General features: G+C 41.3%; 1 protein-coding gene across 5 annotated transcripts in view; it reads right to left on the bottom strand.

The window, feature by feature from the left end:
* Positions 1-13366: 13366 nt before the first annotated feature.
* The window catches only part of pdcd6ip (programmed cell death 6 interacting protein), a 96170-nt gene continuing 95169 nt past the window's right edge, over positions 13367-14367 (bottom strand). For all 5 annotated transcript variants that reach the window (XM_078216574.1, XM_078216573.1, XM_078216571.1 and 2 more), the window contains one exon: positions 13367-14007. In XM_078216574.1, the coding sequence (XP_078072700.1) occupies positions 13836-14007 (172 nt within the window). In that variant the 3' untranslated portion in view covers positions 13367-13835. The remainder of the gene's footprint in view (positions 14008-14367) is intronic.

The raw sequence follows: 14367 nt of genomic DNA, 5'->3' as shown, positions 1-14367 counted from the left end.
CAAATCAGGTACAGAATGGGAAATGAAAGAAAAAGTTTGAGGCACTGAAAAAAAATGATAAAAATATTTAGCTCACACTTCTGGCAGGTTAAGGGGCCAAAGAAATGGAGCAAATGGTGCAAGAAAAAGTCTAAAGGGGTACATAATCATATATCTTGCTGCAGCGATGATTTTTTTCAAAAACTGGGCAAATTGCTTTTATACATTAAAACCAGAGTGGATCAGAGATGAAACTCAGGGAAAGAAAAACTTCCAATTTGAGGCTCAAATAGTCAGCAATATATTTATAATTGTTAAGTCAAGAAAAGTGTGTTTTCTGCCATGTCCTAACACTGAAAACATCGCATTTGCTAACGTTCTGTTTTTTAATCTTTCTTGTATTTCCTTACTAAACAGGCAAGAACATAAGTGTCAAATACACTGCAGAAAGTACTTTTTTTTAAAAAATAGGTGCCAAGTTGCTTTCAATTATTATAGCACCAGGAAAATGAAATTAGTGAAAAATGGTTCAGGAGAAACTGCATTGACAAACATTTGATCTGAAAAGTTACAAGATACAAGTGAGCCAGTCTGATCACAACTTTACATAGTTCTTCCTTACACAGTTCCTCGGGATTGAAGGTGATTTGCTTCCACTCCAGTTCAATGAATCCAGAATTGGTGCAAGTTCAACATGTGATCTGCATTCTCTGCCCCATGTGGGGCAAGTTTGCTTGGAGGATCAGGTGGGTTGGCTATTTGGAGATCTTGTATGATTTCTATGATGCCTCAATTTCAACTCTTTGTTCCTGAAGTCTCTCAATTAGTTCTTTGTCTTCCTAAATGAATCTTTTCCAATCTATACAGTCACATACCAAGGACTCCAATGAATGGCTTGGGATATTTGACCCCTTCAGGGATGCTGTGAGGACCCCTAAACATTTCAGCTTTCCTCCTGAGAGTCTCCTGCCACTACCAAATCCCAAGTAGAGCAGTTGCTTCAGGAGTCTGGTCTCAGGCATACAAACGACATGCCTTGCCTCGAGGAGCTGGTTTTGAATAATCAGTGCCTTCATGCTGGGCGTATTGACTTGGGAGAGGCTGAAGTTTGACCACCTTTTTTGCCACTGTAGTTGGAGCATCTTTTGAAGGCAATGTTGGTGGTACTCCTCCAGTGTTATGGTGTCTGCTGTAGGTTGTCCAAAATCCAAAGCAAACAGAAGCACAGGGATTACTTCTGCCTTGAAACTCATGAGCCTAGTCTCAGGTTTAAGTTCCTTATCCTCAAATACTCTTTTTCTTTGTCAGTCCAAGGCTGAGCTGGCACAATGATTCATCATCTATGACAGTGTTGTAGGGAAATATCCCTTACCAGTGCAGAATAGAAGTTGAGTCGCAAATCAAGGTTCAAAGCGTGTCTTTATTGTACAATTACTGGGATCCCAGGGAGACCCCCGTAGCCAGCTCAGAAACAGTGGCTTGGCCACGTTGATCTCAATTAAATCACATCAGCTCTGGATCTTTATAGGGATCCAAAATTCGCGCGGGAACATTTGATTATGCCTTTTTTTACACAATGTATAAAGTGGTCTGTCAGTTTCAAAAGTCCCTAGGAAGTTTCATGGATTAGCATTTGTATGGTGTGTGTTCGTGTTAATGGGATTACTTGGTCCTGCCCCGGTGTCTAAATGCGTTTCCCATTACTATCTCTATGTGTCCTCTTATTTAAATTGGTCCTATTGTTCCGTGTCTGTGTTTCCTGCTTGTGAGATTGAGTGTTAATGTCATCCTGTCCTGTTGGGTGTCTGGGGTATTTCATTCTTAACCTTTTATCCTTATCTCTTAGTTTATCAGATTTTTATGTCTGCCTTGGCCGAATTGGTAATATTTCAGTGATAGCTTGGTTTTGATAACCCACTCTCTGTCTCGTTTCATAGGGATCTTGATCTTCCTTGGCCAGTTTAAAATGCAGCTATGCGCTGTTGCTAGGCAGATTAGGGATCTTCCGTAGTTTCTGAAATTCGTGAGTCTCTCAGCTGTGCAGGGGGGGACCCGATCGAATATCCATCCGGGGGTGCCCCTCTGCATTGTTGGCCCGTTATGAGTGGTGCCAATTAGTCCAATAAAAATATGTTTGATGATGCAAATATGGTTTTCTGGAAAATTTCCTCCTTCAGTCCCTCCTCTCGTCCAGGGGGTGCCATTCATGGCTGACCCCCCATGGACGACCTTCAGAGGAACAGTGATTTGTACAGCTGTTGTCCTTGCCGTTGTTCCTCCTCTTCTGGGTCGTTGTTAAGTTCTTGCATCTGGATACTGGCAGTGGGTAGCATTCTTGATGTAATATTTGCACATATCACTTTAATACAGGTTAGGCCAAGGCAGAGTGTGAACAGGATGGCTACTACTAGGATTAATCCCTTCATAATATATGCTCCCCAAACTGTGTTAAACAGCCATCCTAACCACCCATCAGTCCCTGTTAACCCCTGTTTAAAGTTATCCAATTGCTTTTGTATCCCGGACATGGCTGCTGTTATGTTTAGTGTCTCGTCGTGTACGTATGTGATGCATTTTTCCTTGATGATGGTGCATACCCCCCCTTGTCTGGCTAGCTGATAGTCCACCGCATATCTCGTTTGTTGTGTGTATAGTCTGAGTTCTGCGAGTTCTTGGTCAATTGCGCCTAATGCTTGTAGGGTGTTGTTTCCTAAAATGGTCAGTCCACATATGAAGAAGTTCCTATTACTGGCACTGATCACCCCTGCGGCGCCTCCCAGGGATAGTGTCCCCAGAAATCCATATCCTAAAGAAGACCCTAGTGTGACAGGGGCCTGCCAGTCGGAGCAAAATTCTGCGCTGATGGCCCTGGTCACTATGCGTTTTTGGACATGCCCTTCGCTTGGGCATGGAACCGTGAGAGGTCTGATTGTCCCTACGGAAAAGAACCTTGGAGGCCTGTCTGTGGCCGTCATATATACATTTTTAAATAAAACACGTACCCGTCTTTAACCCGATAACATGCATTACCCCGGTGTCGTTTGACCGCATGGCCCCATCTTGTGGAACCTTCCCTCCCCCTGGACTGTCCACTTGATTGTACCTCTTGGTGAGAATCAAATGGATATGTCCCTGAGGCTGAGCTTACGTGGGTGCTGTTGCACTTGCCACACATAATCTGCCTACCCGCGGTGACTGCAATGCATTTTTGTTGCTTGCAGTCACAAGTGAAGTGTCCTTCCCGGACCCGGCACTCCTGGAGAGCACAATGTGCCTCAGCGCACGAATCATTTTTAGGGACAAAGGCATGCACGCACCCCCATCCCTCTCCCTTAAAACATTGTGGGTAGTTCCCAAGTGTCTCCTCCGGTTGGGGTCCCGTCCCCCTTAGAATTCCCGGCTCAGTGAGCTCTACACACCTTCCTTGTATCCCTTGCTTAAAGTACCCAATATGTTCTTTGCAGGGTGCCCCCGATGTGTCAATAGTGAATAACTCTTGTGGGAGCCACCCTGGTGTTGCGATGAATAGGGAGTTTACTGATCGCGCTGAGGGGTAACAAGCGGTCCTATTCCCATAGATCTGGATGTGTGTTTTCAGGAATAGGTTTCCTTCCATGATTGGTGGTTCTGCTCCCCTAACCCCCATATGTTGGAGTGTATTTACAATGGTCAGGGTTATTATCAGATATGTCCCTGTTCCCATATCGCTCTTTTTTTTTTTCAACAGTATTTTACAATTACAGTATATACAGAAAATAAACAGGCAATCAAATTAAAAGTAGTTGGTTCCGACGTCTTGATAGTAGATCTGGTCCTGGTTCCTGTTGAAGTTGAATGAGCAAAACGGTATCTTTTAGTTCATTTGTTCTCATATAGTTTTAATTGGGTCCAGTGTTTCCAGACCCCCTGTCCCCTTATATCTATACAGGCACAGGTATCTCCGCTAATAATGACCTCGTAAGGTCCGTGCCATCTTGGGGCAAATCCTGGTTTTGCAGGAAGCACTTTTGTTAATACCCGGCTCCCGGCTTTTGGGACTTCTGGTAATATTTCTGAGTCCCCCTCTGCGTCGACCTGTGCCTGATTAGAAATTACGGACCGGCGCATCCCCTTCAATTGGGTGCTAAGGTCTCGGATGTATTGTCGGATCCTATCTTTTATCGGACCCACATCTGTCCAGCCTGTAATAATGTTTTCGGGTAATTGCATTGCTCGCCCGGTCATCAGCTCGTATGGAGTCAAGCCAGTAGTTCGATTTGTGGTCGCCCTAAGCCTCATCAGAACTGCAGGTAGGACTTCTGTCCAATTTCTACCTGAGGATTGCATTGCTTTTGCCATTGTTATTTTTAGAGTCCGATTCATCCTCTCCACCATCCCGGAACTTTGTGGGTGATAGGGGATGTGAAATTTTTTGTTTTATTCCTAATAGTTGGCAAATGTTTTTCAGAACCTTTCCTGTGAAATGTGTTCCCTGGTCCGAATCAACTTGAATTGGCATCCCCCATCCATAGCAAGCTTAGTGTGAATTAAATAACACTTTGTACTGGCCTTTTTTGGCTGCAATTGGACATCCATTCATTTGTATGTAATCTTATCAAAAGACATCGCTTTCCCCATTAAAATCACAGGCCATACAGTTCCGATCTTTATATGAGTACTCTTACACTATCTCTAATTTGATCATTTGTTTGCGTGCAAGCGCTACACCACAGTACTTCACAAAATAATTATGTCTTTATCAATGCCCAATATAGTATATGAATATATCATACAAAGTTGGTTAAGGCTTTTCAGGATTTGATGTTATTCTTGTGTCTATATGGCAGTGCTATACTGTATAATAAAAATAATCAAGCGGCAGTTGTATCATACCACTTTACACATCGTACCCGTGATATCCAAACCCTTTTAATTTAAGCCGTTTCTTTTTTTAAACTGAGCTCCAGATCGAAACCCCCGCACTCTAGGAAAAGTAACAGGCGCCGAATCAAAATCAAAGCAGGTACAATACATACCAGTTATTTGATTAGGAACATTTTGGTTTCTTAACTGGCTAGGTTTTAAGCTTTGCAGTGCTTTTATATTTGGCAAACCTTGAACCTTGATGGCTCATGAAATTCCGACGGCAGTACATAATTTTAACTAGTTCAGAATACTAAACTATCTGACGTTCGCAAATCGCGATATTCTGCGATTAATACTGTATTTCACTGACTTGATATACTTTAAACTAATTCATAGACCTCAGTCTTTTGTTCCTGCTTTTCTACCTTTCCACAAAATAACTTATTTTCTTCTCTTAACTCCTCAACTAACTCTTATAATTTCTACTTCAAGACAAAGGAAAGAGCACATGCTTCCTTCCAAGGTTTAAATCCTTTCTTAACATTAAAACAAACAACAACAAAGCATCCACGCAACCACTTTGTTTAAACACACACACACACACACATGGAAGCTTCCAAAAGTCATTCCACAGTACATCCTTTTTCATTCAAACTTATCATTTCAGACTGGGATGAGTGTAAAACATTCAAAGAGAATACAGAACATTGATTAAGACAATCGCTTTTATTCTTCTTTCTTCCAAACTGTAATTGACTCAAAGCAGAAGTAAATTCAAGAAATCCTATCACTTGAATCTTTACAGTTTTAACACTCTCCCAGCCCCCCTGAGGCTAAACCAAGGTGCAATGTACTGCACCCACTGCCTGTAGCAAACATTCCACAGGAACAAAGAGCTCCCTGCTCTCAATCTAATTACAACAACAACCACCTACATTCGACAAGCTACCAGATCTCACAAACACACTGAAATACAAAAACTAAGATCTCTCCTATCCATCTGCTGCCTTTCCCCTGGCGTAAAAGGCTTATAGGTTGCCTTTGGTTGTGCTAATGTCCCTCCTCTCGTGACTGGCGCTAGATTATAATTTTCTACGTTTTCTTCTGATGCTGGAGTGGCTGTATGTTTCTGCACTGACTCGTATGGGCGCCGAGGGTCCGTTTCCTCTGATCTCTGCGTTATCTCCGCAGTGTGGCTTCTGTGTTCTAATTCCCTCACTCTCTCCTGTAATACTTTAATTTGTTCTGTCTCTTTGTGTCTCTCCTCCATTGAGGCATTTACTTCCTCAATTAGTCCAGCTAACTGGGTCACTAATATTACTCCCATTACTTTTGTTTTGTCCCGTTTAACTCCGTCTACCCACTTTCTTTGATCTTCTAAAGTTTGTGATGCGTTCCACCCGTTCCGTTTCATCTTTGCAACAATCGCTTCTCTGGCTAACAGATACTTCAAAATGAGAGCTACTGCAGTTTCTCCCTTAACAACGTGGTCTGCCATTTTTCTGTCTAGCAGTCCTGCAACCCCCGTATGCTGGCTGCTACAGTAAAAGTGCCTCAACTCTCTCCCTTATCTCCTGTCACTGATACTGCCCCAGCACCGTCTGTATTGCTGTAGGTTCTCGTAGTGAGGTTCCAGTGGGTCTCTTTCCCCTGGGCTCCCCCAACTATTCCTGACACCTCACGCTTGGACTATTTTGTGTTGTCTTATTGGGATGTGTGCTGGTTGTTTAGTGGGTTTGTCCGCCCCTGTTCCCAGCCCCTCTAAGTACAACGCCTCCCGCTCGGCCACCACCCCACTAGCAGGGTTGATCCGTTACCCCAAAACCGGGTATCCTGCTATGGGCTGTGGTGTTCCCTACAGACGAGCAAGGTTATCAAACTCCGCCCGGGTCCCTAATGGATCCTCCGTCGTCGTGTCTCTTGGTCAGGATGGATCGGGTCCCCTTTTCCTCAACACTTACACACATGTATTCTGTTATCAAAGCCCCTGTTATAGTTAGTAACTGTATCGACTCTGAGGTTGTTCGTCCCTTCAGAGTCAGTGTTGTTACCCGATTTACACTGTCCGTGCCTTGCACCCTGAGTGCCTGTGCCTCTTAGCGCCCGCTTCAAAACCCAACCTTAGCGTGGGAGATTTCTCCTCTTAACGTCCAGTTTAGGGTAGGGCACCTTGAGTCAAGCACTCCCTTGTCCTATTGCCTTGGCACAGACAGCGGTTTCATTTACAATCCTGGGTTAGTTACACCAATTAGTTCTGCATGCGGTTCTTATCTTTATATTAGTCTTAATTCCTGTTATCAAATAGCCCAAAACCTGTTATCTTTACCTCTGGTCCTTTACTCCTATTAAAGTTAAAAGTTACTTACCTTCTTCCACGCGGTCGTTCTGACCTGTACCTCTTTAGTGCGGACTTCTGTTTCAATTTAAAAACTTAGGCAAGATTATACAGTTCTACAAGACAACAATACCTAAAACAGACAAACCCTAACCCTTAAAGGTACCTCACTTTGAACGGAGACCTGCACTCGCCTTTGACTGCTCTGGATTTGTATCAGATTCGTTTAAATTTGATCCCGACTTTCAAACTGTGGCCATCAGTCAGAAGTCAGATATCAAATCCTGCCGTGACTACGCCATTTTGTTGTAGGGAAATATCCCTTACCAGTGCAGAATAGAAGTTGAGTCGCAAATCAAGGTTCAAAGCGTGTCTTTATTGTACAATTACTGGGATCCCAGGGAGACCCCCGTAGCCAGCTCAGAAACAGTGGCTTGGCCACGTTGATCTCAATTAAATCACATCAGCTCTGGATCTTTATAGGGATCCAAAATTCGCGCGGGAACATTTGATTATGCCTTTTTTTACACAATGTATAAAGTGGTCTGTCAGTTTCAAAAGTCCCTAGGAAGTTTCATGGATTAGCATTTGTATGGTGTGTGTTCGTGTTAATGGGATTACTTGGTCCTGCCCCGGTGTCTAAATGCGTTTCCCATTACTATCTCTATGTGTCCTCTTATTTAAATTGGTCCTATTGTTCCGTGTCTGTGTTTCCTGCTTGTGAGATTGAGTGTTAATGTCATCCTGTCCTGTTGGGTGTCTGGGGTATTTCATTCTTAACCTTTTATCCTTATCTCTTAGTTTATCAGATTTTTATGTCTGCCTTGGCCGAATTGGTAATATTTCAGTGATAGCTTGGTTTTGATAACCCACTCTCTGTCTCGTTTCATAGGGATCTTGATCTTCCTTGGCCAGTTTAAAATGCAGCTATGCGCTGTTGCTAGGCAGATTAGGGATCTTCCGTAGTTTCTGAAATTCGTGAGTCTCTCAGCTGTGCAGGGGGGGACCCGATCGAATATCCATCCGGGGGTGCCCCTCTGCATTGTTGGCCCGTTATGAGTGGTGCCAATTAGTCCAATAAAAATATGTTTGATGATGCAAATATGGTTTTCTGGAAAATTTCCTCCTTCAACAGCCCCTCAGAACAAAGACAGACAAGATATGGAAAGTGGTCCACATTTTCCAGCACCGTGCCGTCAATCTTAATTAATGGAGGTGACATGTTTTGTTCTGGAAACTGTTTGGAGAGCCTGAGCTTTTGGGTGCTAAATGAAAGGCCCAGAGAAGAAGTAAACAACATCTACATACTGGAGCTCAATGACTGAATTTGGGTTTTGCATTGAAGGTAGGTTGAATAGTTGCCTGTCTGATCTGCAATTATCGCTATGCCTGTAGGTGGTTTGCTGGAGAAGTTTAGCATTGCAGTGAGGAAGATGGAGAAGACTGGTGCGATGGCACAGTTGGTTCAGATCATGGTGTACATGTCATTGTGGAGAAGGCCAGTGAATAGTAACAAATTGAGGTCAACAAGGAGGATACCCATTAGCTTTTATCATTGATAAGAGTTCAAAGGCTTTCATAGGTTCAAAGAGGCCATGTACAGCATTAGTACTGTTCCATGCATTTTTCATGCATTTATTATGCAGTGAAGATCATGGTGATGTCTCTTGATAGGTAATAACCACAGCATGACTATGGCCATTTTCTTTTCTTCATTAATGGGATGTGGGTTGAGCCGGATAGGGTACACAAAGGGATGGAGTTGATGGCATTCAGGTCAAAGACAAGATCTACAAAATGCTCTCACCAGCAAGACCTCCTTGCCCTTGAGCTCTCCTTCATGCTCGACCCTCAGCAGAGTAGGCCTTTGAGACATAGATCATCTTGACAGTGAAGAAACCATATGCAAGCCATTGGTGTCCACGAATTGTTGAATCCCCACACTCTTTCTAACCATCATTTACTTATGTTGTGGGTTTTATGCTGTATCATTGCATTCAAGCATCTGTAGGACTGCTGCTTTTCTCGAGGTGTGTTTATGCTTCCAGTCTACAAAAACTTGGCTCTTTACAAAGTTACAGATTATACAATTGATTATACAATTATCCAGACACAGTTTTTGGCTCAAAGTCTGACAAGATTATACAAAGTAAACCAAAATTAATACTGGCACAGATGGGATAGCTTGCAAAGTATTAATGGCCAGTTTCGGAGTCGCACTCATAGGATTGAAAGATATCATTCTAAAATCATCTCCAAATATTTTACTTCAATTAATTTTGTGCTTCTTGATGCCAGTACTCAGAATAATGTTGCTTTTGGCATTCACCATCAGTGTTAAATAACGGTCAGATAGGAAGAGCTAGGAGCGATGCACATAAAAACCTCATCAATCCTAATGTGAGCAATTCCAACCTGTGAAGTTACCCCTAACTCATTTGTGTAGTTATTGCATTTCCAGTCTCTTCGTGTGGCCTCTACAGTACTAATTAGAGGCTGGTTTCTGCCTCAGAATCATGCTCCAAGATTTGGACTGAGTTTGCAACAGCTAAACTCACTTAGAGCCTGTACAGTTGGGAGAAACCTTTCAAATAAATTTCAAAGCGGTAATCATGGGGGGGTTTCAATTTACATATAGACTGGAAAAATCAGATGGGCAAAGGTAGCCTAAATTACTTCACGAAATGTTTTGGGATAGTTTCTTAGAAAAACACGTTCTGGAGTCAACAAGAGGTCAGACTATACTAGAACTGATAACAAGATAGGATTCATTGGTAACCATAGTGAAGACACTCCATGGTAGCAGATCATAATATGATTGAATTTTGCATTCTGTTTGACAGCGAGAACAGTAGGTCTAAGACTAGTATTTTAAATTTAAATAAGGGCAATTACATGTGAACGAAAGCAGGGCAAATTAAAGTAAACTGGCAAATTGAGGGGAAAGGTCAATAGTGGTGCAGTAGCAGACAGAGATGTTTCAGAATATCAAACTTAAAGAAAAAGCATATCTAATTGCACAAAGGTAGTTCAGAAGATTGAACAAAATATAAAGAACAGCAAAGAATGACAAAAAGAATAAGGAGAGAAAAATTAAGAGTACAAGAGAAAGCTAGCTAGAAATACAAAGACAGACAGTAAGCAGGAGTTTATATAGATACTCAAATAAGCAAAGAGTTAACAAAGTGAGCATTAGTCCTTTCAAAAGTGAACCTGAGGAAATTACTAACAGAAAAGAAGATGGCAGGCGAATTGAACAGGTATTTTGTATCAATGTCCACTAGAGAGGATACAAGTAACATAGGTGTAAATCAGAATTGGAAGAGGGGGAACTCAGGAAAATTATAACCACCGGGAAAGTGGTACTTAGCAAACTGTTGGAGATGCAGGCTGACAAATCCCCAGGTCCTGATAGACCTCATCTGAGGGTCTTAAAAAGTGGCTAGCGAGATAGTTGATGCATTGATTTAATTTTCCAAAACTCCTCGAATGCGGGGAAAGTTGCCATATTGGAAAATAGCAAATGGAACTCCTTTATTCAAAAAAGGGAGCAAGACCGAAAGCAGGAAACTATAAGCCAGTTAACATCTGTCACAGGGAAAATGTTGGAAGCTATTATTATAGCAAGGTACTTGGAAACATTCAAGGCAATCAGGCAGAGTTAACGTGATTTTGTGTACAGGAAATTGTTCAACCAATTTTTTGGAATTTTTTGAAGGCGTCACATATGATTGTGGATAAAGGGGAACCAATGGATGTACTGTACTCAGATTTCCAGAAGATATTTGATAAGGTGCCAGATCAAAGGTTATTGCGGAAAATAAATGCTTATGTTGTAGTGGGTAACATACTGGCATGAATAGAAGTTTGGTTAGCTCATGGGAAACATAGGGTAGGCATGAATGGGTTTTTTCTGGTTACCAGGATGCAATGAGTGGTGTGCCAGAGGGATCAGTGCTGGCCCCTCAATTTGTATAAACTTGGACAAATGGACCAAAGGTATGGCTGCTTCATTTGTTGATAAGACAAAAAGGTAGGAAAGCAAATTGTGAAGACAACATAAGGAGAGTACAAATAGACATAGATAGGTTTATTGAGTGGGCAAAAACCTGCCAAATGGAGCAATGAGAGAAAATGTGAAATTGTCCATTTAGGTAGGAAGAATAAAAAAGCATCCAATCTCTCACCACTGAGATAAGAGCTCTGTGATTCAGGGTGTCTTAGTGCATGAATCACAAAAGATTATACAGGTACAGCAAGTAATTAAGAAAGCTAATAGAATGTTGTTTAATGTGAGGGCAATCAAATATAAATATAGAGAGGTTGTGTGTCAGTTGTACTGGACACAGATGAGACCAAACCTGGAGTACTGTGCATAGCACTGGTCTCCTTAATAAAAGTACATTCAAAGTAGTTAAGAGGATTTACAAAAATATAAGGAATGGGAAGGTTGTCTTGTGGTGAAGATTGGACAGGTAAGGCTTGTATCTGCTTGAGTTTAGAAGAGTAAAAGGCGACTTGTTGAAACAAGATAAATTCTGACAGGTCTTGACAGGGTGGATGGGGAGAGGATGTTTCTTCTCATTGGAGAATCTAGATAAGCATCACAGTCTAAAAATAAGATAGGTGAGATGATTTTTTTTCTTTCAGAGGGTAAAGTGTCTTTGGAACTCCCTTTCTTAAAAGGCAGTGGCAGCAGTGTTTGAATGTTTTCATGGCAGAGGTAGACAGATTCTTGATAAATATGGGGGTGAAACCTGAGGGGTCAAGTGACTGACTCCTAATTCATATGTTTGTAAATGCTCTCCAGGTACGAAATGTAAAAGGACAAACAATACAAACTATCTTAATATAGTCCTTAAAAAGAGAAATACCAATGTATTAGAAATGGTTGTAAAATAAGATAAAAGTTAAAACACTTGCTTAATTTATGCTTTCTTTAAAAGATAATGCATCTTGATCAATTGGGCCAGTGGACTGACGAATGACAGATGGAGTTTAATTTAGATAAATGCAAGGCGATGCATTTTGGTAGATTGAACCAGGGCAGGACTTACTCAGTTAATGGTAGGGAGTTGGGGAGAGTTACAGAACAAAGAGATCTAGGGGTACATGTTCATAGCTCCTTGAAAGTGGAGTCACAGGTGGACAGAGTGGTGAAGAAGGCATTCGGCATGCTTGGTTTCATCAGTCAGAACATTGAATACAGGAGTTGGAATGTCTTGAAGTTGTACAAGACATTGGTAAGGCCACACTTGGAATACTGTGTGCAATTCTGGTCACCCTATTATAGAAAGGATATTATTAAACTAGAAAGAGTACAGAAAAGATTTACTAGGATGCTACCGGGACTTGATGGATTGAGTTATAAGGAGAGGCTGAATAGACTGGGACTTTTTTCCTCTGGCGCGTAGGAGGCTTAGGGGTGATCTTTGAGGTCCATAAAATAATGAGGGGCACAGATCAGCTAGATAGTCAATATATTTTCCCAAAGGTAGGGGAGTCTAAAACTAGAGGGCATAGGTTTAAGGTGAGAGGGGAGAGATACAAAAGGGTCCAGAGGGGCAATTTTTTCACACAGAGGGTGGTGAGTGTCTAGAACAAGCTGCCAGAGGTAATAGTAGAGATGGGTACAATTTTGTATTTTAAAAAGCATTTAAATAGTTACATGGGTATGATGGGTATAGAGGGATATAGGCCAAATGCGGGCAATTGGGACTAGCTTTGGGGTTTTTTAAAAAAGGGCGGCATGGACAAGTTGGGCCGAAGGGCCTGTTTCCATGCTGTAAACCTCTATGACTATCTTTGACTAAACACTCAAAAGGAATGCGTATTGCTATGACACAAGTTCTTCAGTTGTGCGTTCAGGCTGGTCAGAAATATCCTTGGGCAGAAAGTATGAATGAATGCAAGATCTTCTTCAATTTCAGAGAGGTGGATAGTTTGAGCAATACACTCAATTCATGAATGCTAGCAAGCTGCTGCAGTGTAGGGGAAATTACAGCCACGTTCAAACCAAACTGGAAGAACTGAGAAACAAGAATTTTGACTACAAAATGTTCCTCCTACAGTTATTTTCCTTTAAGCAATATCAAGTCTGAGATGGTCAGACTTTTGGAAATGAAAGTTTGTTACCTTCTAAACTGTTGTGAAATGTTTTAATGACTATATACCATGATTTTATTTACCCATAAATGTTAACACTACTGAGTTTCAGTCTTGATTTTTAATGCAATTATAGCTTAATTTACCATAAGATTTACAAGGCCCTGATTAGACAAAATAGGATATAGGAAATAACATAAACCAAATACAGTAGAAACAAATATGCAAAAGTAGCACTCAAAGAAAACCCTACATACACAATCTGTTTTATATTTGTGCAGCATTTCAGGCCCATTTCCCAAAACTGGATTAGGAAAAAAACTCTTAAAACATATCTAATGAGCAGTTTATATCATATTCAATTTTGCAAAAAAAGTTAAGATTTCCAAATTTGCTAAATTATTCCTAGTGTTTGCCATTTCTGAAAATAGTTACATTTAGTGCAATCTTAGATTTTAACAGTACAACTTAATTAGCATTTACCTCAGACTAATATTTAAGAGAATGCTGTAGAGTATTGAGGTCATTTTAAAATTAACCACAACATGGAATCTTAAACACACAGTGCCTCTTATTGCTGGTAGAATTGCTGCTGAGGGTATGGGTATCCTGGTTGCGGAGGTTGTTGAGGTTGCTGGGGTCTTGGGAAAGGTGGCTGTCCAGGAGGTTGATACATGTATGGCATGTTGTACTGGCCATAGGCATATTGGTTATATGCCATTGGCATAGGCACTGGGTAGAACCTGAAAAATGAAACATGAAACTTAAGACTAGGTCAATCAACTTAATCACATGGCGTTCAATGTTCAATCTAACACATTTTATGTAAAAGGTCAATTACAGCAGCAGACACTTGCATCACTGCTCTGAACTCCTCCCAAAGTATCCTTCTGAATGCAGCACGTGAAAATGTGACCCAACTTCTGATCTATACAAGGTCAGAATGTATTACATTAAATGCCCTCAAAATGTCATGACTGAAATTTGTCACAGATTCACAGACTTGAATAATCAAAAGTTGACTTTTGTTTAAACATTTGCTCATGCATATCTTTGCTGGGTTTTTTTTGCAACATACTCATGTTAAAATCCATGAGCATTCT

This window comes from Mustelus asterias, chromosome 7 (genome assembly GCF_964213995.1).
Source record: "Mustelus asterias chromosome 7, sMusAst1.hap1.1, whole genome shotgun sequence".
In the NCBI taxonomy this organism is placed as follows: domain Eukaryota; kingdom Metazoa; phylum Chordata; class Chondrichthyes; order Carcharhiniformes; family Triakidae; genus Mustelus; species Mustelus asterias.
Note: the sequence above shows the minus strand (reverse complement) of the source record. Positions and strands in the feature narration are given on the sequence as shown.